Source organism: Triturus cristatus, chromosome 2_2 (assembly GCF_964204655.1).
Source record: "Triturus cristatus chromosome 2_2, aTriCri1.1, whole genome shotgun sequence".
NCBI classification, from domain to species: Eukaryota; Metazoa; Chordata; class Amphibia; order Caudata; family Salamandridae; genus Triturus; species Triturus cristatus.
The window spans coordinates 787383815-787408585 of NC_140582.1; the positions used below are offsets into that span (position 1 = coordinate 787383815).

The 24771-nt window shown below is 46.6% G+C and overlaps 1 protein-coding gene across 1 annotated transcript in view; it reads left to right on the top strand.

The window, feature by feature from the left end:
- The window catches only part of LOC146862774 (uncharacterized), a 1246959-nt gene that overhangs the window by 869486 nt on the left and 352702 nt on the right, over nucleotides 1-24771 (top strand). The window contains exon 12 of the mRNA XM_085642072.1: nucleotides 17522-17604. Coding sequence (XP_085498198.1) covers nucleotides 17522-17604 — 83 coding nt within the window. The remainder of the gene's footprint in view (nucleotides 1-17521; nucleotides 17605-24771) is intronic.

Genomic DNA, 24771 nt, shown 5'->3' on the forward strand with positions numbered 1-24771 from the left:
GGTGAGCCAGAGCAGCAATTAGAACACATATTAATGGCCCACACGGTGTACATGTCAGATTACTGGCAATGTGCAGACACATGTCAATCAATTGCCTCACTCATGAAGCCCAAAACAATGCACCGGTAGCAGATGCTGTTTCCAACCTTAACCTTGGACAACAACAGGGACACATAACCCAAGTGACACAAGTCACAGACTGAAAGGGCCACACCTGTGTATCAGATGAGGATGGGCCACAACCTAATTTAGGCACATTACTCTTGTTCAAGCAGACAGACGAACTGTGGGAGTGTAACTAGGCTGAGGGAGTGCAAAGAGCATGTGAGACATAGTTCACGGATTAGGCATGCACTTACCCCCTCCTTGCCGCTGTATGGCCTTTAACTGCCCATCCATGACAGGGAAGACCACCGTCAGAATCCGGAGCATGTGGGGGGTCAGGGTCCGTCGTCTGCCCCTTCTGCAAGGAGGCAACAGCTTCAGCTGGACTCTTGCGATCCTCCGGATCCAGCCACGAAAGTCCTGCCACCTCTACTGGCAGTTGCGGATGATGTGCCTGTGGACCCCCACAGATTGAACTGCCTGGGCAATGGTCAGCCAGATCTCTTGTTTTTGATGGGCATCAACCTGTGAGGATGACAAAGTTAAAAGACCTTTAATGCACATGCAACATGTTTGTGCATCACACAGTTGGATATATATGTCGTTATCACAAGGGCACATGATGTACACAGGTAGTGCAACTATGGTGAGGGACAGTTATCCTGCATAAACAGCATGGAAACATTGCCCGGTATTGAAACCGTTTAAAAATGCGCATTTCCAGCACAGTTCCTGTTCACTACAGGTACCTACACACTTTGGAGGTTACAACTACTCAGTGAGCATGCTAGCCACTGGTGTACACAATGCCATCAGTGCTAGTCAGACAACATGCAAAATGAGAAAGGATGTGGACTGCACACTCACCTGCTCCCTTGGTTTCCCATACAGCTTGCTGTACTGTGGAAGGAGGGTGTCCAGCTGGACCTGGTTCTCCTCCTCTGTGAAGACTGGGGCCCTCCCCACAGTCCGTGCCATTCTTGGAGCCCGAGGATGCAGAGACAGCAGCAGTGGTAGCAGAGATTTCAATCTGGAACATGTAGTGCAGACAAGTGAGCTCTCAGGGGACCAGACAGTCTTATATCTGTGCTCCAGAGGCAGATTCTGTCCCATGCGTCCAAAGCGATAGGTCCAACACATTTACATCCTATGAATCCGGCCAATCCATCACATTGCACGACTTGTACACGCCTTCCGCATCGTTCGAAAATCTCAAGTTCATGACACCAATGAGTTTGATACATTGTTGTAGGGAGCCAACGGATTTTTCAGCACACGAACCGTACAAGCATTAAATCCACGTCCGTCTCAATGATAGTCAATAGCCAATGAATGCGAGCGGATTATGCCCTAGGTGTACGACGCGTCTTTTGAAAACTCACATGCACCCGTCTCCATGACAGTCAATAGCCAATGCGTGCGCGCGGATCTGTCCCTAGGTGTACGACGCGACTTTTGAGAATGTCACCCACGTCAGGCACCATTGCAGTCAATGAGCAAGGCACACGCGTGGATCGGTCCCTAGGCGTACGACGCGACATTTGAGAATGTCACCACGTCTGACACCATTGCAGTCAATGGGCAAGGTGTGCGCGCGGATCAGTCCCTAGCTATAAGACGCAACTTTTGAAAAAGTCACCTGAGTCTGACACCATTACAGTCAATGGGCAAGGTGTGTGCACGGATCGGTCCCTAGGCATACCATCAACATTTAAGAATGTCACCCGCGTCTGACACCATTGCAGTCAATGGGCAAGGCGTGCGCGCGGATCGGTCCCTAGGTATACGACGCAACTTTTGAAAAAGTCACCCGCGTCTGACACCATTGCAGTCAATGGGCAAGGCGTGCGCGCGGATCGGTCCCTAGGCATATGACGCGATATTTGAGAATGTCACCCGTGTCTGACACCATTGCAGTCAATGGGCAAAGCGTGCGTGCGGATCAGTCGCTAGGCATACGACGTGACATTTGAAAAAGTCACCCGCGTCTGACACCATTGCAGTCAATGGGCAAGGTGTGGGCGTGGTTTGGTCCCTAGGCATGCGACGCGACATTTGAAAAAGTCACCCACGTCCGTTAACATTGCAGTCAGTGTGCAAAAAGGATACCACCCCCTAGCTTGCCAGGGACCCATGTGCACACCAACAACAATACAGCCTGTGACACAGTATATCAAAAGGCATGTCAGGCTGCATTACATGTGTGTATGTATGTGGGTCAATATGTGATTTAGTATGTGGCACATAGTGGCACCCACTCCCAGGCTGTGCAAGGTGTCATGGTGACAGATTCCTTGGTGTGTTGTGCACATAACCACTGTGATTGTCAACTGCACAGTTCAGAGCACGAGGCATGAGCACAGTTCCAGGGGTACATTGTGTATGACATGTGACCTACACCCTGACTCTTAGGTGGAATGGTATGTGTGTCGCAGGGTATCCCAGTGCCACAAATGTGATGTTCAGCAACAGTATGTGTGCATTTTGCTATGCATATGACTCTGATTCTATGTACTAAATGTGAAACGGTCACCACATCCATGTGTGTTGTCAATGTGAGTTGATGTTGCGTCTGTGTGTCACAGACATCCATGTATGACCTGAAAAAATCAGATTGCACTTCATGTGGGTGTCATGTGTGCTTTGTGGTGTGTACATGAGACGCTACATCATGATAGTGGCCTTGTGGCAATAGAGGGTCCCTATGAGTGTGCCTGTCAAAAACCTGTGATGTATCCTCACTAGTCACTGTGGTGTGTGTTTGGTATGTGACACTCGTACTGATGTACTGTGACAGAGCCCATAGATTTGTCACAGCACAACATGGACCTTGGTGTGTAAACATGTAGAGGTGAGATGTCAGATGATGGGCATGTATCTGACATATGTGCCCATACCCAACAGCACATGCATCATCAGGTACTTGTGTCCTGTTATGATGTTTCATGTGCTATATTGCGTGGACACTGGCACATAGAAACGGTAACTGACTACCTTTTTTTGCTCATCTATGTACTGCAGGAGACCAGCTGTCCACAGACCGTTCCCTGACCTCGCAACCATGGTTGAACGTGACTGCATCCGACGGTACCGCTTCGCTAGGCCACTGATTGATGATTTGGCGGAGCAGTTGGCCCCACACTGGCAACCTGGCCATACCCTACAGCGCTGACCCCCAAGGTGAAGGTGATGGCAACCCTACACTCCTTCACCACCGGTACCTTCCAATACACTGTGGCATCTGCTAGTGGCATGTTCAGCCGTGTGCTGCAAGATGTGTTGGAGGGGATGTTGCATTTCCTCAACCACTACATCCATTTCCCAAAACCACAACAACTCACTGACATCAAGAGTGACTTCTATGCACTGTCGAGGCTGCCACATGTCATTGGCTTCATTGATGGGACACATGTGGCTTTGGTACTACCACAGGCACATGAGCAGACATACTGAAACAGGAAACATTTCCACTCAATAAATGCTCTGGTGGTATGTCTGGCGGACATGACCATTTCACATGTGTGTGCACGTTTCCCAGATTCAGTGCACGACACGTACATCATGAGGAGTAGTCGCATCCCGGCGACGATGTCACAGATGCAGTACCAGCGTGCCTGGCTTGTCAGTGTGTACTGACTGTTTACCATTGAGTGTGTTTTGTAAAGTTGTTTTCCACCCTCTTTTCAGACTCATCTAATGTGCAATTGTCTCTATGTAGGTGACTCTGGATACCTCAACATGCCATGGTTGCTGACACCCCTCAGGAACCCTGTGACACCGGCCGAGATGCACTACAATGAGGCACATGGTTGGACCAGGAGAGTGATCGAGCGGAAATTTGGTCTCCTGAAAAGCAGATTCCGCTGCCTGGACAAGACAGGAGGGGCCCTCCCATATGCACCTGCTAAGGTGTGCAAAATCTTCATAGTGTGCTGCATGCTACACAACCTGGCAGTGAGGAAGAAGTTGCCACTCATCCAAGATGACGATGACCAACATCCGCCAGCCATGGAGGATCCTGCCCTGGGCCATGATGCCAGTGATGGTGAGGGTGAGGGTGATGTCCGGACCCAGTTGATCTACAACGTCTTCACATGAATGTCAGTATACAGTGATGTGTTGTCAAAGTATTGTGTTTGCCTGATATATGTTGGTGGTGCAGTGGTGCTGCTTGAGTGTGGCTGTGTGCTACTTTCCCGTATGGTTACAGTGATGTGTCCTCTCAGGTAGTCTGTACTCCCAAACAGTGTTTACCTGATTACTAGGTTGTGTTTACGTAGCTTGTGATTTGTTTTCGGCATGTATATTGTAGTTGTATGCTGTAATTCAGTGTTTTTGATTGTGTTTTCTGTCTGTCCTTCACAGGGTACTTTGGCTGCTGTATGGTGAGGTCTGAACCTCGCCAGCCAGATTCCTGTTCCAGAGTGCAAGTTGTCATTGTCCCAGCCAATGATGTGCCACACACCCCTGGACTTTCATTGTTTCCCAGTTGGTTACTTTTTGATCACTGTCACCTGAGGTTACCTTGCATCAGCTGTGGAATTCTCAGGTTGTGAATCTTTAATAAACCTATTCTTCACTTTGGGATGTGCTTCGTCTGTATCCAGACATCCGACAGTCCTTTGCATTCGGTACCTGTGAGCAGATTGCCACTGACTCAGGATGGGTGTGGTGTATGTGCATTCCACTGTAGTTCCTGTCAACATCAGTGTAGGCGATGAGTTAGATGGTCATGGTGAGTATGTGTTGTGTTGCCCTAGTGGTGTTTTTCCCTCATATCTGTCACATTACCATGACTCACATAACGGTGTTCACATTGCTGCAGTAGTTTGCATGCACAGTGTTCATTAGCAGATCATCATCTCCATGACACAAACCAAGTTTAAATCACAACAGAGGCAAGTATAGTGTGATTGTGATTTTATTTACAAACATGTGTGAGGATAGAGAACGTAATTGGAAGTGCTGTACAGTGTGATGGTAATCCAAAGTTCACAGGTGAGTTGGTAGTGTTTGAAGATGAAATGTCCTGAGTAAAGTCCACAGTAATTTGATGCATTGTCACAACTTAGACCCTCCATGTCAAGTGGGTGAGTTGGGGGTCAGTCAACAAGGTTAAATGGTTTGCACACCAAGGACGATCTCAAGAGCAGGTGTTGATTTCCTGGGGGATGTGCATGGCCATCAACGTCTCACTTGCCCTTCTTCGGACGACCCCTCTTCTTTCTCGGGGGACCCTCAAGTGCAGGCTGCTGCGGTGACGAGGATTCTCCTGCCAGAGTCCTCCTCCCTCTGTGTGGCAGTTGCGGATGTTGTGGCAACAGATGTCCTGGGCGCACATGGAGGTGTGGTCATGTTGGCGCTGATCTGGCAGAGGCATGACAGTATGTCCCTATGCACCGCTGTTCGATCATCCAATTTGTCCCACTTGGACTCCATGCGGGACATGTGTGTCTCCACCCGGGGCATGTGGGAGTCCAAGCGGGCATTATGGGCAGCCTGCTGTTGTTTGAGGTCCTTGAGGATCCCCGGTACCTGGCCAAAACTTCCGGTGCTTTCCTGGTACGCATCTATGATGCATCCCAGGTGTGGCTCATCATACAGTCCAGCTCCCTCTGCAGGCCGTGTCCTCTGCCTGCCCCCCTCCCACGGGCCCTACACACATGGGAAGAACCTACCGTGGCAGTCACAGGTGTTGCCGCTGGTGCTGTTGTCCGTCGCTTCCAGGGTGCCCTGTGTACCTGTGCCGTCGGTGGTCTGTGGCCTTGGTCTGTCCGTGCGGGCAGGGGTACTCCGTCTGTTGTCAGATGTGGCAAGAGTGGTTGCAGGGGGAGCTGATGTTCGTACTGCTGGTGCTGCACGATGACTCACTTCGGAGGTCCCAGGTCATTCGTGGTCGTCGTCCGAAGTGGACAGAGACTGATCCACAACGGAGAGCTCAGGGTCCACCAGAGTCTGGGACTGGGACTCTTCTTCAGTTCCTGCTATGTCCCCAGCATCCCCTGTGGTTAGAAGAGACACACAATGTATGTTATGGTTCTACCGACAGCAACGTTTCACACACATGACAGTTGCCACAGAACATCATTATGAGAGTCTGTACATTGCATTGCCCTAAGTTGTGACAGACAGAGGTTGATATCGTTGAATCACTTTGTCATGGTAACCTGAAGCATTTCAATGTACACGTCAAGCTGTGTGCGTGACCAGCTCATGTATTGATCAATTGTCTGTACATGGCCATTGCTACTTAGGTGCCATCACATGCCTGACACAGCTGTATCATCCCTGTCCACATTAGGTATGTTGCAAGCTTGGGGCATGTGTGGTGGCAGTTATTGCTTGTCTTTGTGCGTCACATTGGTGTGTCTGGACAACATGGTCACAGTTCGGTTTGCCTGAGCTCTAATGAGAGATACTATTTGGATGTCTGTGTTCCCAGTTCACATCTCATTTCATACAAGTCATGGTGTTACCATAGCTAATGATGTTGGTGCAGAGTTTTGTCCGTGCTAACGTCATTTATCTTGTCAATTTCCTCGACGGTGAGAGGGATTGAGCATAGCAGCTCTTTTGCTTTTCCATGCTCATGACCGTGATGCCTAGAGGTGTGTGTGTTGCAGTTGTGCTGCTGTGAGTTGCACGCCTCCTCCACTGCTATCCAGGTTAGTCATTGTGTTTGGAGTATCTATGACAGTGAGTGATGTGTTGTGTGAATGATGCATACAACGCAGAATGATGTGGGATTGAAATGCAGCTCACAACTGCACCAAAGTGTCAGCTATATGGGTGTGTTAATTCTAGTCACTGTCAGGTGTCCCCTGTCAATAATGTATAGGTGACATTGTGTGTGCTTGTTGCTATATACAATGCCTGCATCTCCGCAATTGTCATATACGAGACACACCTTCACAGCCAGGTCAAGGGACACCCCAGGGACACTGTATCCCCAGACAGTGAAAGGATACCTACAGTTCTAATGGCTATGAGTGCAAATGTGTTTGAGTTGGCCATTGCGTAGGTGAGACTTGCAGCCAAGACATGCATCAGGACCATGTGTCAGCCATCTTGCCAAGGCATTTACTTTCGGAGTGACAGGTCCCAAGGGTGCTATTTGTACTGGCTGAGAAGGTGTGTTTTGAGCCGGCCTTGATAGCATTTGGAGTCATTGCAGGACTTTCCTCACTCACAAAGCAAGGTAATCCCCCATGTGGCATGATTTCATTGCAGGGAGTCACAGTTTACTTTCAGGATGTCAGGCAGTAGTGGCCTGTTGTTTATTTGTGCCCAAGTCTCAACTGGGCCTTATGCTCCCCACAACAGGGTCTAGTGTCAGCCATCTTGTCAGCACTTTGGCACTCCCTGTGAGATGAGCATGGTTCAGTGTGGGCTTGATGGACCATGTGGGTGGGGGACTGTTGGCTGTGACTGCAACTCCCATCATGCTTTTGGCTACACCCCCCTTCCCAGCATACCCAACCTACATTCCTTTTGACTCTGCTTCCCTGTGAGTAAGTGAGACAGCAATGGCATGATGACTGACATTGGTGTCCTCTTGTTTGTATAGGCACAATTGCCAGTAGGGCCTTATGCTCTCCACAGCAGAGCCCATTCTCAGAGATCTTGGAAGTGGCTTTTCACTCACTCTCTTGTGGAGCATGATCCCAGGTGTGTATTTTGGTGTTGGTGGGAGGGGTGTGTGTGACAGGGGCTGCTGGTAGATGTAGTCAGAGCTGGCGGTCCTCCTCCCCCAGGCCAGATATCTCACCATGCAGCATGCTTCCATTGCAGGGAGTGGAAGTTAACACTCAAGATGTGAGGATGTGGTGTCCTGTTGTTTGTTTGAGCACAAGTCTCACCAGGGCCTTGTGCTCCACACAGCAGGGCCTAGTGTCAGCTATCTTGTCAGTACTTTAGCACTCTCCCTGTGAGGTGAGCATGGTGCCATGTGGGATTGATGGACCATGTGGGTGGGTAACTGTTGGCTGTGACTGCAACTCCCATCATGCTTTTGGCTACACCCACCTTCCCATAATACCTAAACTTCCTTCCTGTGATTAATGTTACCTGTGTGGTGGTGTGCCTGTGTTGACAAGATGGCAGACAGTGGTGTCCCGGTCTTTGTTTGAACACAAGTCCCAATAAGCCCATGTGCTTTACACAGCAGAACCCAGTGTGGTAAATCTTTGTGAGATATTTTAATGGAGTCTGAGGGAATGCATACTCACAGGTGAGTTGTGTGGAGTTTGTTTTAAGGGGTGTGTGTGCGCAAGAACATGCTGGTAGATGTAGTCAGAGATGGCAGTACTCCTTCCCACTAGGCCAGATATCCCACCATCTAGCATGCTTCTATTGCAGGGAGTGGAAGGTAACACTCAGGATGTGAGGCTGTGGTGTCCTGTTGTTTGTTTGAGCACAGGTCTCACCAGGGCCTTGTGCTCCACACAGCAGGGCCTAGTGTCTGCCATATTGTCAGTACTTTGGCACTCCCTGTGAGGTGAGCATGGTTCAGTGTGAGCTTGATGGACCATGTGGGTGGGGGACTGTTGGCTGTGACTGCAGCTCCCATCATGATTTTGGCTACACCCACCTTCCCATAATACCTACATTTCCTTCCTGTGATTAATTGTACCTGTGTGGTGGTGTGTCTGTGTTGACAAGATAGCAGACAGTGGTGTCCTGGTGTTGGTTTGAACACAAGTCCCAATACGCCCATGTGCTTCACTCAGCAGAACCCAGTGTGGTAAATCTTTGTGAGATATTTTAAAAGAGTCTGAGGAAATGCATAATCCCAGGTGAGTTGTGTGGAGTTTGTGTTAAGGGGTGTGTGTGCACATGAACATGCTGATAGATGTGGTCAGAGCTGGCAGTACTCCTTCCCACTTGGCCAGATATCCCACCATGAGGCATGCTTCCATTGCAGGGAGTGCAAGTTACCTTTCAGGCGGTCAGGCATTGGTGTCCTGTTGTTTGTTTGAGCACAAGTCCCAGCAGGGCCTTGTGCTCCCCACAGCAGGGCCCAGTGTCAGCCATCTTGTCAGTACTTTGGTACTCCCTGCGAGGTGAGCGTGGTTCAGTGTGGGCTTGATGGACCATGTGGGTGGGGGACTGATGGCTGTGACTGCAACTCCCATCATGCTTTTGGTTACATCCAGCATACCCAACCTACCTTCCCTGTGAGTGAGTGAGACAGCAATGGCAAGATGACTGACAGTGGTGTCCTCTTGTTTGTATGGGCACAATTGCCAGCAGGGCCTTATGCTCCCCACAGCTGAGTCCATTGTCAGCGATCTTGGAAGTGGCTTTTCACTCACTCTCTTGTGGAGCATGATCCCAGGTGTGAATTTTGGTGTTGGTGGGAGGGGTGTGTGTGACAGGGGCTGCTGGTAGATGTAGTCAGAGCTGGCAGTCCCCCTCTCCCCCAGGCCAGATATCCCACCATGCAGCATGCTTCCATTGCAGGGAGTGGAAGTTAACACTCAGGATGTGAGGCTGTGGTGTCCTGTTGTTTGTTTGGGCACAAAGCTCACCAGGGCCTTGTGCTCCCCACAGCAGAGCCCATTCTCAACTCCCTGTGAGATGTGCATGGTTTGGGGTGGAGCTTGTGGGACCAAGTGTGAGGGGGGCTGATGGCTGTGACTGGAACTGCCATTGTGCTTTGTGCTACAAACACATTCCCAGCAGACCCAACCTTCCTTCCTTTTGACTCAACATCCCTATGAGGTAGTGTGATGGTGGTGGCAAAATGGATGACTGTATTTGTTTGTGATTTATGCCAATGCCTTGCAGTATTTGTTGTTAGGTTTGTACATGTTATGACATAGTTCCATATTAGTATGAGATGGCCGGTATTGTGTTTGTGTGACTGGCATACAAGTCACAGGATACTTGCCTTTCTGTTGCTATGGCTTTGCTAACAGTACTTGGTTTCACTGTCCCCTTGACAGTGATATATGTGTATTGCCGCACAATATTGAGTATATTGCTTGTGTACTCACCAGGCTCTGGTTTTCCTGTTAATCCATGGATGCTCTCCGGTGGTAGGATGGCCCGCACCTTCTTCTCCCAGGACCTGAAATGTGTTGGTTTGGCAGGAGGGCCACCGCCAGTCTGCTTGCTCAAGGCGTGCTCCCTGTCGATGAGCTTCTTGACCCTTCTGCGCACATCATAGTACCTGTTCTGAATATTGTCCTTTGTGTGCAAACAAGGTGCTTGTGCGTTGACCTAGTCGACAATCCTCTCCCGAATCTTTGTTTTCTGTGACATGGGGGTTTGTTGGACCAATGTGCCAAACAACTGCGGCTCCACTCTGAGGATTTCATCAATCATGACTTCCAACTCACTATCAGTGAACTTTGGATTCTTCTTCGGGGGCATGGTGCTGGGTGGTTGTGGGGATTGATGTGTGTGTGAGGGTGTAAGTGAGTGTGGTGGGTGTGAGTTTATCTGTGAATGTGTGATTGATTTCTTGAGAGGTGCAACTGGTGTAGATGTTGTTTGGTGTGTGAGTTGTGGTGTGTCTCTGAAGTGTGGTGGTGTTGTCTGCTGTTCTATGTCTGTAGTTTGCAAAGGATCATGGGAGGGATTTCTGGCCTTTATGTAGATGGAGTTGTGTCTTTGTTCCATGTTTTATTTTTTTTATTTATTGGCTTTGTCATTGCTTGTTTGGTCCTTTTTTTGTGGTCTTTCTTTGGTTTTGTTGGGCATGATGGAGACGTTCATTTGACCGGGACGGGCACTGCCAGTGGCTCTTGCGGGGTTAACCCAAGTCTGTCACACTGACATTCTGCTGTGTTTCTACTTTGGCGTACACGTCAGTCGCAAAGTAGTCTATTGTTTGCTAGTCACAGTTTTCTGTACGTCTCGGTCTTTCGGATTGTGCTCCGTGCGAGTCGGTCGCGTTTCACACGCATTGTATCGTACTACGCGGGCCTCACAGCACGTGTACGTGTCGGTCATGTCCATTCCTGATGCGTGTCAGTCGGTACGGTTCCCAGTCCATTTACGGACGAATCTCTGATTTCTGTACTGTTCGGTCGTGCGGCTTGTGTTCTGTACGAGTGGGTTGTAAATCACATGCTTTGCATCGTCCTGCGCGGGTCGTAAGGTGCCGGTACATGTCGGTCGGTCTCCATTCCCGGTCCATGTCGGTCGGTACGTTTTATGACCGGAATCGGAATCGGCCCCATAGTCTGCAAGGGAGCCTGAGGAGGCAAAGGAGGTAAAGAGCCTAGAAAGACCAGGAGCTAATTCATGACAGAAGGCCTTGTTGAATTTAGAGGGAAATCCATCAGGACTCAGGGACTTCAGAAGCATCAGGTGGGCAAAAGCTGAGACTACTTTTTTGATGCATATAGGCTGATCAAGGGAGTCAGATATTGGTGTTGGAGGTTGGGAGGCACAATATTCCGAGGGGTCGATGGGAGAACCTACAGATTCTGCGTTGAGAGACTTTTAAAAGTCATGGAAGGCGTCTGCAATCTGTGGATTGGAATGCACCTCGCCCATTGGCGGTGGGCCAGCAGTCACCCGCAATGGTTGCTACCCAGATAGAACTTGTGCTTCAGGCGGACTAGGGCATATTCTGCTCTATCTAAGGTGTTTGAGGAGCAGGCGTGTTCGTTCCAGGTAGGATAAACCTTTAGAACTTTTTCAAGTACAAGGTGTCACTTAGTGGAGTTGCGGTTACAGACACTTATTGTGCTGGTGGTGACTTTGTTGTGATGATGAAGGAATTTTTAGATTCAACGATTCTGACGTTACCGAATTTATTGTTATTGTTGGTAATTTCTAAACTACCTTTACTAGAGAACTAACAGTCCTTATAATGGAACTGGTTCATACTCTGGCATGAATTGGTATCAGACTATATTTTAAGAGCTCTATCATGAAGGATACTAGGTCAAATAGATTTCAGTAAAAATAACAAACTATGGACTTGATTTAGAATTTGCTGGATGGGATACTCAATCTTAAACATTTTATTACCAGTGCGCTATCTACCACGGTACTTGTAATACAGTGGACCGGACAGCTATCACGTTTGTGACGTAGTATCCCATCTGCCAGACTCTAAATCAGACCCTCTGCCTTTGAGCAAAATGTGCTTTTATTTTTAAGAATTTCTTCAGAAAATCTGTTAACTTGTAGGTTACATGACCAGTAGAAATACTACGTCTTAGCTCAGAGGAGACTGAGCTTTCTTATCATCGCCTTTCATAGGAGCACACATTATTTTTTACAACAGACGTATAATCGTTTTTAATTAATAGTTTCATATGCATACATAAATTGCTTTGCCAAAAGAAATAAAACAAGTTGTATCACGGATTTACATATATCACACCTCTGTCTAAAAGGTTTGACATGCCGACTATTTCTACTAAAAAAAAAAATTGTCCTTGAGCGCAATCTGACCCCATCAGGAATAACAAATAATCTTCAGACAAAACAAATTAAACACAAGGCTAAATATTTTGTCTTGTTTTGTGTGCTCATTTGCTTCGCATTCTTCTCGTATTTTTTATGGAACGGGAGTTTGGGTTGGGGTGGCAATGTGTAATTTTAAGTTAGAGTTTCTAGATCACAATAAACCATGCTCCCATTTCTTGACACCCATTCACCTACGCCCACACCTGTTTCTTTGTTACATGTTTAGTTATCACCCCCTTCAGGGCAGGAAGTATCAATAAATATATTGAAAATATTGTTAAATATTTGCCTAAATTCCAGAATGTGATGTGTTAAAATACACATCACAAGGTAGTGCAATCACATAATTGCTTTGAAAAAATATACCTACAAGTCGATGAATAATTATCTGCCAATTAATAGATTGTAGAGCAGCACGTTCCTATCACACAATGGTCAAACCCTTTGTAAACATATGATAGCTGTAATATGCTGGAGTACTCCTCTTTTATTGAGACCTTTGTGAACGTTTTCTATATAATCTGCATGGGGTGCGTAGTAAGAACTACACATATTTCTTTTTTGTCTCTTTTTTCGCAGAGAAAACATTTTTCAAGGTGAAGTGTTCCCTAGTCACACAGTCTGTCTTGCTTGCAATACTCACAGTAGTTACATTGTAGGTTAATTGTTCAATGCATGCAAAGTTCTGAAGCGGGAAGTTAATATAGCTGCTTCACCCACAGCATGATGCTTTCAGTGGCACAATGTAAAATATGTAATATGCCATGGCTCTGTGTCTGCAGTATGGACCTTTTTAGCGATTCCCGGAGACAATTCAAACTGTCTGTAATCATAAGCTAAAATGGACGTGTTCGAATGAATTTGCTTAAGTTATGCAGAGAACTTTGGAAAATGCATTGTTTTTTTGTGAATACCCACACTTTTTTTCACTGGTTTACCCTCCACAAGTCGCCCTCTAACCCACAGGGCTCAGAGAACCAAAATTACTTTGAGTAGGGCTCTGTAATGAAGCAACAATTCTTCATGTAAATTTTCAGACGTTTTCCGTATATACTCCAGATTTATACACTGAAAATGTTTTGCGAATAGAACTGTATTATATTTTTGACAGAAGTTCACACATTCACTGTCACTATATAGCACTTTATTGTATTTACTAGAAATGTACTTGCAGATTGTATTGTATAGTATTGCAACATTAAATAGGTATTACTAGCCCTATGTGGGACGCTGAATCACTTGCCTACATGGGAAGCATACTTCATCATTTGGTTGGAAGTGTTTTATATTTTTTTTATCCTTTGTGGGGACTGTTTCCATGTTGTGTTTGAGGACCACAGAGGTGTGGTAATCGTATTTTGGGGTGCAGCGCTTAGCAGTGTGATGGATGAAGAAGTGTGAGAGATAGGCACGCAGTTCATGGCTTTCAGTAAACTGGCAGCTTTAAAAAGCTCTGCAGGTCCCCTTTTGGTATTTTTATGTTCACACTCCTTTTAGCAGGTTACTGAACTGGGTCGTCCATTCTGAGATATTTAGTTTTAGACTTATGGTCCAGAGCAGGCATACGTTACAGGAAGAAGTCTGGAAAGATCTGCTGGGATAGCCTTTGCTAATACCATCCCAAATCTGATTGTCATTGTGAAATGGCAAAAAGCGGCTGTTGTATGTTGTTAGTCAGGACCTGCAGATTCAGACTAAATTAGGGTCCTCTGTTGGCCAGCAGGATGTGGCAGATCACGTCAGTTATTTTGCGCTTGTGCAGTTGGTGATGGGTGGTTTATTGCAGTAAACTGGTATAGTATGGTGTAGTAGGGAAGAGTATAGACCCTTGGCAGTTTTGTCTGATCTGAGTGTAAGAGTATGTACTAATAAACAAGAATTATTAAGCAGCCTGTATGAACTGCAATTGACTGTCAGACTGCTAAGCGTTATGGTATTAGTTTTAATGTGAGTTATATATTGTAATTGTATTATAAAGCACTTACTTCCCCTAATGAGGCATTATTGCGCTTTTACACAGGAAAGCATGCTGTTTCAGGTCCGAGGTTAGTTTTGTTTTTGTAGTTATTGTTGGTTATTGGAATTAGTTTTGTGCTCTACATGGGCCATTCAATATCTTTGCTCACGTTTATATGTGGTAGATTACATTAGTTGGAATAAGTGTGATCGTTAGTGGGAGGGTGGGATATGTGGATTTTAAGTGTTGGTGGACAGTATTAATAGTTGTGCTATAGGAGATTAAGCATTGTTAGGGTGAAGGTTATGACTTTTAAACAGAGGTTGTGAACTTTGAAATACAGTTTTGGCACTTTGCAGAGTTACAACAGGATGATTAAGGCAAGCATGCATGTGATTTAGAGTAGGCTGTACTCAGAGAGCTGAGACATGCATAGGATGGAAAGGAAGTAGAGAGTCATTTGAAAGAAAAATGAGAGCCAATAGTTGGAAGCTTTTTGAGATAGGATGCATACCTGTTTGAAAGAACTAATATTATTTGCATGCATTGCAATATCATTGTAGGCCATGAGAACAGCACTGCGTAAACACACCACCATCACCCGTGGGTAAATAGTATTAAAATAAATATGGTTTAACTTTCCATAAAATCTGATAAAAGAAAAATACAAAATAGGAATGTTGCACTTTAAATGTTTGTGTTAGAGATGCATCTCCCCTTTCCCTTGGATGATCAGGGTAGGGTGAAGGAGATCTCGTTTAGTGGTTATGTGTAAAGTATACTTCTCAGGGTAGGTGGCACTGAGGCTGTGTCTAATCTGGATCACCCACAATGTAGGCACAATGAAGTGTGAGAGCCTGCGTCTGGCTGACATTCAGCCTTCCTGTAGCAATAATCAGACGCACAGAGAAAAGGCCCTGCCTAGAAACGTCCTCACCTGAGCAACATAAACTGTAGTCTCACTCTTCAAACTTACCATTAGCGAAACCAGCAGTACTCAGGAAGTACAAGTAATTAACAGCCTCTCCCTAATCTTGCCTGAATTGAATTTCCAAGGGGAGCCCTGTCTCCATTACTTCCAACTCTACCAGCTGGTCTCCACCTTTAAGCTAAAGGAATATAGGCAAATGCTGCATTTGCAGTTCGTCTATAAGAGGGATCAGTGGCAGGACATCAGTCTCCACCCCCACTAAGCTATAAGCATAAAGAAACCTGATGTCATATCTCAGCATCCGTACTTGATTGAATTCTGCTACGGTATGCATAGCACGTTTTCTTACAGTACCCTGGTTTGTTAATTTCTGTGCCAAAATTGAGTGTTAAATACTAGGACAATTCTTGGGATGCGGGGCATGGCGACTTTCTGGATTGTGTATCATCCACATCAATGTACAAGAATGAACAAGGGCATATAGTTGTGTGCTGCTGTACACATAGGGTCCTTGATTCACAAATGTTGCTCTTGCTGAGGGTAGTTCTCAGACAACTATTCTCCTGCGTGTGCTTTACAAACCACACTGTCACAGGCTTGTGAAAGAACCAAAACCAAAGCTCATTTTCCACTTAAAACACCAGAGTAACACTGTTGTGTTTGCTAATTCAAACAAGGCCAGCAGCACACCAGCGGACCGCTGCTAGTATGCAGACAATATTGAGGAAACTCTTTTTCCACAATGAAAAGGATTTCCCAAAAACGATTCTCTAAATGAACGTTAATGCCAAACAACTCAGGGTTGGCTTCAGTTGTGAAAGGGAGTGCAGCGGGGGCTGAAGTTCTTCAGCTGACTGGAGTGTAAATGTGATAGCTTCCACAACACTTATATATGATACATTTTTAAGGACTATCTCGTGTGTCTAGAAAATCTGCTAACATTTTCGTATATTGTCCTTGTATTTTAGGCATCCAGGAGCAATGCTGCCAAATAATACAGAGCAAAATGAACAATTGTTGGACAGAATGTTGAACAATGTCACACATTCACCCCACTACAGCGATCTGGGCCTAAATCCATTGTTTTTTGCTCCCTATGCCATTCCAGTTTGAACCTAGCCATATGCAAATCAGTCCTGACCCTGTCCCCATGGGAACATTCCAGCCCGAACTGTCAGGGCATGTTCTCCCTGGACTGGAAAACAAGCATCCTAGGACCGGTTTCGAGGTTTCACCCTTCATCAACCAGGCTAGCTTGACCTAGCTTGACCCCAGTGGCATGGAGCACCCTAAGTGCGATGGGTATGCCCAGATGTGGGTCCCTTGCTCGCTGTGCCACTGCATTCCATCTAGCCTGGCTGATGAGGGGTGTTAGCCCGAAACCGATCCCAAGATGTTGTTTCCGGTCCAGAGAGGAGCCGAATCTGAACTTGGCAGTTTGGGCTGGACTGTTTCCATGTGGAACAGGGCTAAGACAGATTTGCATATGGCTGGGTCTAAACTGGGGTGGTGTAGAGAGCAAAAGAACAATGAATTTAACCCAGATTTCTTGACTGGGGGTAGATGTTTGAATCATTCAGCATTCCGTCCATCATTAGTTGCTGTAACACTTTTCGCCCTAAATGGGATGGGTATACCCAGACGTAGGTCCCTTGCTCGCTGTGCCACTGGATTCCCGCTAGCCTGGCTGATGAGGGGGTTACCCCGAAACCGGTCCCAGGATGCTTTTTTGCAGTCCAGGGAGGACCCAGCTTGGCAGTTTGGGCTGGACGGTTCCCATGTTGAACAGGCTCAAGACTGATTTGCATACAGCTGGGTCCAAACTGGGGTTGAGTAGCAAGCAAAAGAACGATGGATTTAACCCAGCTCGGTTGACTGGGATTGGATGTTTGATTCATTCAGCATTCTGTCCATCATTTTTTGCTGCAACCCCAAATAATACAGAAGCATGATTGTAAATTATTATATTATTCAAATGATTAACCACTGTTTCACTGTTTCAGTGTCTAAGTCTTAGTTGTATTTCTTACCAATGATGGTGTGCTTGTAAATTCATTTTCATAATTAACCCACCGTAACCTTCCCTTTTCCTCTAGGGCCTGCTGTGCTTCCACGAGCCACTCATTCGGCGCTCCCAAAACACTCGTCCTCTCAGGTGTCCAGGAGAACAAGGCCGCAGGTAGGAGCACCAGTTCTACTCTGAACTAAGGTATCTGCCACTGGTATGGACCTTGTTAGAAATGGGATCTCTGGTTGGCTGAGGCTTGTGCCAAAGTCAGGCAGAGACCACCACTCTAGTCTGGGCAAGGAAGTTACATGCCAAAGATAACCCCTGCTCACCCCTTGGTAGCTTGGCACGAGCAGTCAGGCTTATCCCGGAGGCAATGTGTAAAGCGTTTGCGCACGCACACAGCAACAACACCCCAGGCACACCACAAAAGGAACTCCACACAAGGTTATATATAAAAATAGTCTTTGTATTATAATAAATACATTAGATCATAATCACATAATATACACTGTGCCAAGTGGCACTGGGCAGTATCTACAGGGGACTATTTACACACGACAGGGCCAATGGGGCCACTGTCACAACCATCACAAATCACCAATTGTAAATGTAGAACAAATAGTAAATGTAGCGCACAACCAGTAACTACTGGTAAAGTTAAGAACTTAGTATGAGATCCTGCAATGTAAAACAGAGGATGCAGAAATCACCTTGCGCATGAATCACCTTAGGCATAAAACTACATTAGGCCCAAACCTCATTAGCATCACACATTACGCAATAGGCATCACAGTAGGCATTAAAAGCATAAATACATTATGCAATAACTGTAAGCATGAGCGCCACCACATAAAAACATTGGGCATCACATTAGGGCCTTGCGCCCTACCACCATAAACTGACCCCAGGCCGACTGGCCTTTCACAGGGTCTCAAATGCTCTAGGTCCCGCAGAGTCAGGGCGTTGTGCTGCCAATGCAGCATTCTCCCGAAAGGGGCGCAAAGGATCAGGCCTAAACGTAGCAGCTGCCCACTACTTGCTGGGCAGCTGTGCAGGCAGGAATGTCAAAAAGGAGGCATGGGCTCTCAATGGCCCTTTAAACACATATGCCCAACGTTGGAGCCACACGGGCTCTGTGACAAATAATGCGAAGCGTTGGAGCCACCTAGGCTCGGTGAATCACTCAGTGTGCCAAACGGGAGAGCCACACGGGCTCTGTGTTGGAGCGCCCTGGCTCTTGAAATATATTTGACCCCCCAGATGTTGCAGCGGCCCGCCACTGCGGCGCCGCTGTGAAAACCAGTCCCATACTGGGGGCACTGAAAATGCTCCCGGCCCCCTCTGGCCCTCTAAACAACGTGCCCCGCTCGTTGGAGCGACCCCCCTATCAGACGGGGGTGCTCAGGAAGTAGGCCGGGCTTGGACTGGCACCAACAACGCACACACGGAGCCTCCCAGCCCTTGCCAACTCACCGGGCTGCTCTCTGGGGACTCCGCTCCTTTCCTTGCCGGTCCGCCTGAGCCAGCAGCTTCCTCTTGGGCTGCGCGGCGTCTGAGTAGCTGTCAGAGCGGGGTAAGCTCCCGCCTGACTTCTTGTCCTCCTGGAACGACCGGCGCTCCTGTTCCGGGCTTCTCCCAAGCCCCGCCCGCAACCAAGGCTGCAGTGGACAGCTTCCGGGTCGCCGCGAGCAGCGTAGCGTCCCTCCGGGTTTCTTGTTGCGGCAGCCTCCCGCGGGTCTAGAACCGGCGGGGTGGACTCCCGCTTCGGTTCAAAAGCAGGCAAATACGCGGGGTGGGCACCCGTAGTCTAGAAACACGGCAAAGCAGGCAATGAGGGGTAGGCTCCCTCTGGAAATCCCCCTATAAAGCGGGGTGGGCACCCACTCAGAGTGGAAAAATGCGGGGTGTGCACCCGCCGTAAAAGCAGCAAAAAGCGGGGGAATCCCTACGTCGGGATTCCCTCGAAAATGATCGTAATTCAGCGCTGCACACCGCCAGCTCCTTCCCTGCTGCCCAGAACAAAGCGCTCTCCACAATAAAAGTAAAGCGCTCTCCCCAGTAATAAAGAGCACAGCGCTTCTTCCAGATAAAGGCAAAGTTTAGGGGGCACAAGGCTGGGCTCTGGCAGGCCAGCACACAGGGCCCTCCAGCAGAGAGGCAGTCCTTTGTGGCGGTTCCTCCTAGAGCCCAGCAGCAGCAGCCCCCAGCGTCAGGACCAGCACAGCATAGCACACCATACATGGGGTCACTGCCTCTTCTTATACACACATTTCCTTTGTCACAAACTGTAGTGCAAGGGGAGAACCAGTTACAACTGGTTCTGGTGCACTTTGTTTTGCTCAGCCCCTCTCCCTATTCACAGGACAGGCTAGGGACATCAGACGCACCACATGAGGTGGAGCCAGCATTGTGTAGGGAAGGCATAGCCCTATTCAGGTCCCAGGTGCAACTCCTCCCTCCCATCTACATGCAGATCTCTCCATTCACCACCGGGCAGACCCATCCTGGCTCCTGGAATTCCCCACACCATCCAGCCCCTGTCACTCACAAGCCAGACAGGCAATTCACATCACACTGTACACAGAAATGCCAACTTCTAAAAGAGGCACTTCTCCACCAGTCACAATAGATCTACGCATACCACTGCGCAGCATTTATTCTCACGAGTTCGCACATCCCAAACTCGCCCCTGCACTCCTCTCACATGAGGAACTACCATAGACCCACATATCCCCCATGCATTCCTATGGGAGGGCAGGCCAATCTCACAACACACACTCAGAGTGCGCACGCACTTTACACTGGGACACAGTGCTAAAGTGCCTAGAGGCCTAAAACCACTAACACTACATAGGGAAAAAGGCTAGGATAAATGCAAAAAGTTTAGGGGTGAACCTGCCAAAAGGGCCAAGTCCAACAGACTTCATTTCAATCCCGTGGGAATCTTGTGCCAAATCACTTTCTGAATTTTGTAGTAATGCACTCACTGGAAGGTACATTAAAAAGGTTGGGAAATGGAGCAGCGAAAACCACAACATTCCAAGATGTTGGAATATTGGAAAGTAGAGAAACATACGAGATTAACTGGTTACCCCCTTTGCCCATCTGCTAAATTCAAATGATGCCGTAATTCTGCGACCAGTGTCATCAATATTTTCAAATGATGCCGTAATTCTGCGACCAGTGTCATCAATATTTTTGGGAGCGATGTAATCTCGGGAGATTATGCAGAATTTGTAAAGGGGACATAGATTATACTATCGGCCACAAATCGAGGTCAGTGTTTCGTTTGTTAGGTCATGACTCGCGAAATGCAGCATACAACGATATATTGCAGCACCCACAGACCTCAAGAGTCACTTTCATGTATGTGTGCCTCACAGACCTCATGATTCTAACCAATTAAAATGCTTCGGGTGACAAGCTGTGCAGCCCCGCAGTCTGCACCACATTAGTAGTTTCCTTCTCTATAAATATTTTTATGTTCTATTAAATGCAGGCGTAGTTTGCTGGACTATTATTCATGCTGCCAGACTGACTTTTTATTAGTTAATTCAGCTTCTTTCTACTTTGTTGTTACATTGCGCATTCTTGAAATAAGATTTTGTTTTATGGTAGAATAGCTGGAATTTACTGCTGTGTGCATTTTTAAGGCGGATATTCGTCCTAATCAGAGTCAGTATTCTTGAGGGGGTTAGTACAGTTTCTCTTAAGCTGATGATCTGAATGTGAACTCTTTACTGCTTCATTACTTGAACAAGTGCAGCTCACACTACAACGGCGATGCTTATCTACGGAACCTCATTACAGCGCAGTCATAGGACCCTGAGCAGTAGGCATATCAGTGTACTGTCTTTCAGTCTTGATATCTCGGGCAAATCAAGTTCCGACCCTCTAATTTTCTCTTTTTGCAACATGATTTTTCATGTAATTGACCTCAGGGGGGAGAGCTATTCTGTGCTTCTGTGGTTTGTAAGTTGCCTATTAAATGTAGCTACTCTGCTGTCTCCTCTGAAGCTTTGACGTGTGAGATACTCGGGGGACACACGTCTTTTTTTTTAAATGTATCTATTCCACATGGAAATGGAGGAAACTTCTTTGGGCACATTCTGTCTCTAATTGGAAGTGTGGCAACACCATTAGTTGTGTCATAAGAATAACATTAGTGTAGTGTAACTCGTGCTGGTGTTCATCAAAATTGACGCTTAGCCATGATATGTTGTTTGTCATATAACTCAATATTTTTTGTTTAATCCCATTAAAGGGAAAGGACAGCTAATGCAAAATATGGATTTCGGAAAGCAATAGTAGTAACACACTAGGGATTACAATGTGTTTTTGAAGCTATGAATCGAATACCCACGAGCATTATCCACCACTGAAAAAGACTTATAACTCACTACTGTAAAGTGTTGTCACATAAAAGACTCAGTATGGCTTTTACTGAAGAAAATAGTTATGTAAAAAGTTCTGCTCGAAGAGAAGAATGTATAACACCCAAGGCATTCCTGTATCTGAATCCTCTTCATTTGGCATGCATTGAAGTTAGCCATCCTTGGTATATTTAGACCATGCATTGCAGATTTTATGTTCTCGATGATGTATGAAAAACAAGATTACCTGGATGTCGGTTCCTAATCACACTGTTTCAGCAAGCAATGAATGGAAAGGTTGTGGCAGTTTCATGGGTTGCCGGAAATCAATGTATTAATTACAAGACCTGTTATGATTGAGAGATGTTGGAAAACACACAATTGACCTCTTTCCTATGAGCTTTAAGCTGCTTATAAAAGGACCATACAACCTTTTGATTTATCCTAACTAAGGTGATATCTAGCTCAGTGGGGAAAGTGAAGTTAAGCATTTAATAAATGTTTCTAACGTACTGCACCACAATCCAAACTCACTCACGCTACATGGCATGCTGCACACCATTACAAATCACACATTATTACATATTTCTGTACTTCACCAAATTTCACACTCCATCATACTCCACTCAACACTCAATTGCACTCCATATACACAGTGTCACTTCATAACGATTCTCACTCCACATTTAACCATACTCTTCACTTGACCGCAATTTCAAACGTATCTACACTTTACCACACTTCATGACACTCCACACACATTCACAGTCCAATATACTTTAATCTCCACATTCTTATTTTACTCTACACGCAGCTTACCTTTTGTCAGAATGTGTTTCGGGGGCGACAGAGCAGGCACAAGATATTAGACCACAGCTATGGTGATTGATGTTAATTGCACCCTACTTTGATTTTGCAAACTGGGCCAAGTACAATCCTTTGCACACTTGACTTTCAGGATAGCATGGGTGAGCAGTCCAAGACTTACCAGGGAGATAGTGTGTGTGGGGCAATAGCTCACAACTCAACACTCAACCAACAGACCCAATAACACAATGTCAAACCCAGTACTTGCCTTTTTGTAAAAGAAAGTACCTTTTAATCACATAGCAGAATTTAAGTTTATACAATATACTTCACGAATACTTGGGGAATAACTAATCGTGCAATTTGAGCAGCCTTTCGGATGCAGTTCTCAACAGGAAACCAAGAGAGAGACTCAATCATAGCCTAGGTCACTACTGCCTTTACTGTTTCAAGCAATGCTCTTCCTCGGAGTGTGCCTCATGAAGTGAAATTGTCCATTTGGACAGTCACTCATGTGCAGGGCCAGGAATAATCCTTCCCTCTCTCAGCAGGCAAACCTCTAAGCAATAGGCAGATCCTCAATTCATCTTTCAGGAAGTAAAGAATTCAGGTGGCTCACCTCAGGCAGACTGCCTTCCAGGTAGACATTAGCCCTAATCACACAGCAGTCATTCGAGTACTCTTTGGAGCACTCCCTTCCTTAGTCGAGAAGTCCTTGGAAATGGAATAAAGTGGGTGGGCTGAATTCCAATTTTATACACATTTTTTCAGTTGGGATGTGGATTCACTGTGTGCCAACCTTTACAATTGGTTTAGGTAGGTTCTCTTTTCAAGTGTCCTTCCTTGGCTGCCTACCAGCCACAGCAAGCAAGAGCCTCCAACATGGTCACAGGAATCTGTGAGTTTTCTGCACCTGGCTGTCATCAGTTTTCATGCAACAGTAATCAGGGACAAACAGATGATCAGTCTGACCAAAACACGTTCTCACTTTCAACAACAAAAGCTGAAGCCCTACCATCAACCTAATGTTAATGCTCAGTGTTAAAAATGAGGTCTCTAGTTGGCAATGGTTTGGTCTAAGGGTGAGCAAAGATTTCTGCTCCACCAGCAGAGTTCGCAGAGTTGTGCAAAACTCTGCGAAGTGACGCGGAGGGGAGTTTTTTCTTTCGAGTGGCTCGCCAAAGTTAGCTTGGTGAGTGCTAGTGAGAAAAAAAGAACCGCTAGACCTGGCGAGATTTCTCAATCCGAGCAGGCATGTCGCAACTGCTCGTGTTGAGAAATCTGCCGCTCAGATTGGGGAAGCTCCTGCTTGAGTAGAATGTCTACTTGAGCAGCAGAAAGCAGCAGCACTCTCTGGTGTGACGCGTAGTGCTGTTGGCATTGATTTTACAGTGCGGTACAAATTCCCGGCGCTAAAAATCAGTGCGAACAGTGCAACTTAACAGAGTCTGCTGCTGGTGGAACTCCATAGAGAGCGGAAGAGTTTTTCTGGCACTTTGCAGAGTTCCACGGAGTAGAACTCAGTGACTCAGCTCAGGCCTAGTTTTCACTCTGTCCAAGTAGGGACCCTCACTCTAGTCAGGGTAGGGGAGTCACACAGCTAAGATAACCCCTGCTCACTCCCTTGGTAGCTTGGCACTCACAGTCAGGCTTATCTCAGAGGCAATGTGTAAAACATTTGTGCATATGCACAGTAAGACAGTAAAAAGAGTCAAGACTACAAAAGGAGGCCCCACCAGTTTAGAAAAATAGCCAATATTTATCTGAATAAAACAAGACCAAACAATAAAAATCCAACATACACAAGTCAAGCTATTACATTTCAAAGATTAAGCAAGTTTCATCCATAGAAATCAATGGATGTATTTCTTTTAGCACAAAGTACCTTGGATGCATCCAAAATTAAAGATGGAGCAGGCGCACAGGAGGAGAGGTGCCGAAAAGCAAAGTGATGCATCAGTTTCTTACTCCACAGGGGAGGTAATGCGTCAGTTTCTTACTGCCAGGGGAGGTGATGCCTCAGTTTCCTACTGCTAGGTGGGCAGGTGATGCTTTGGTCTTTTACTGGAAGGGGAGGTGAAGCTTCGATCTCTAGACCCACGACCTTGGTTCCTTAATGCTGTGAGGCTTTAATGAATTATCGGCATCGAGGGGC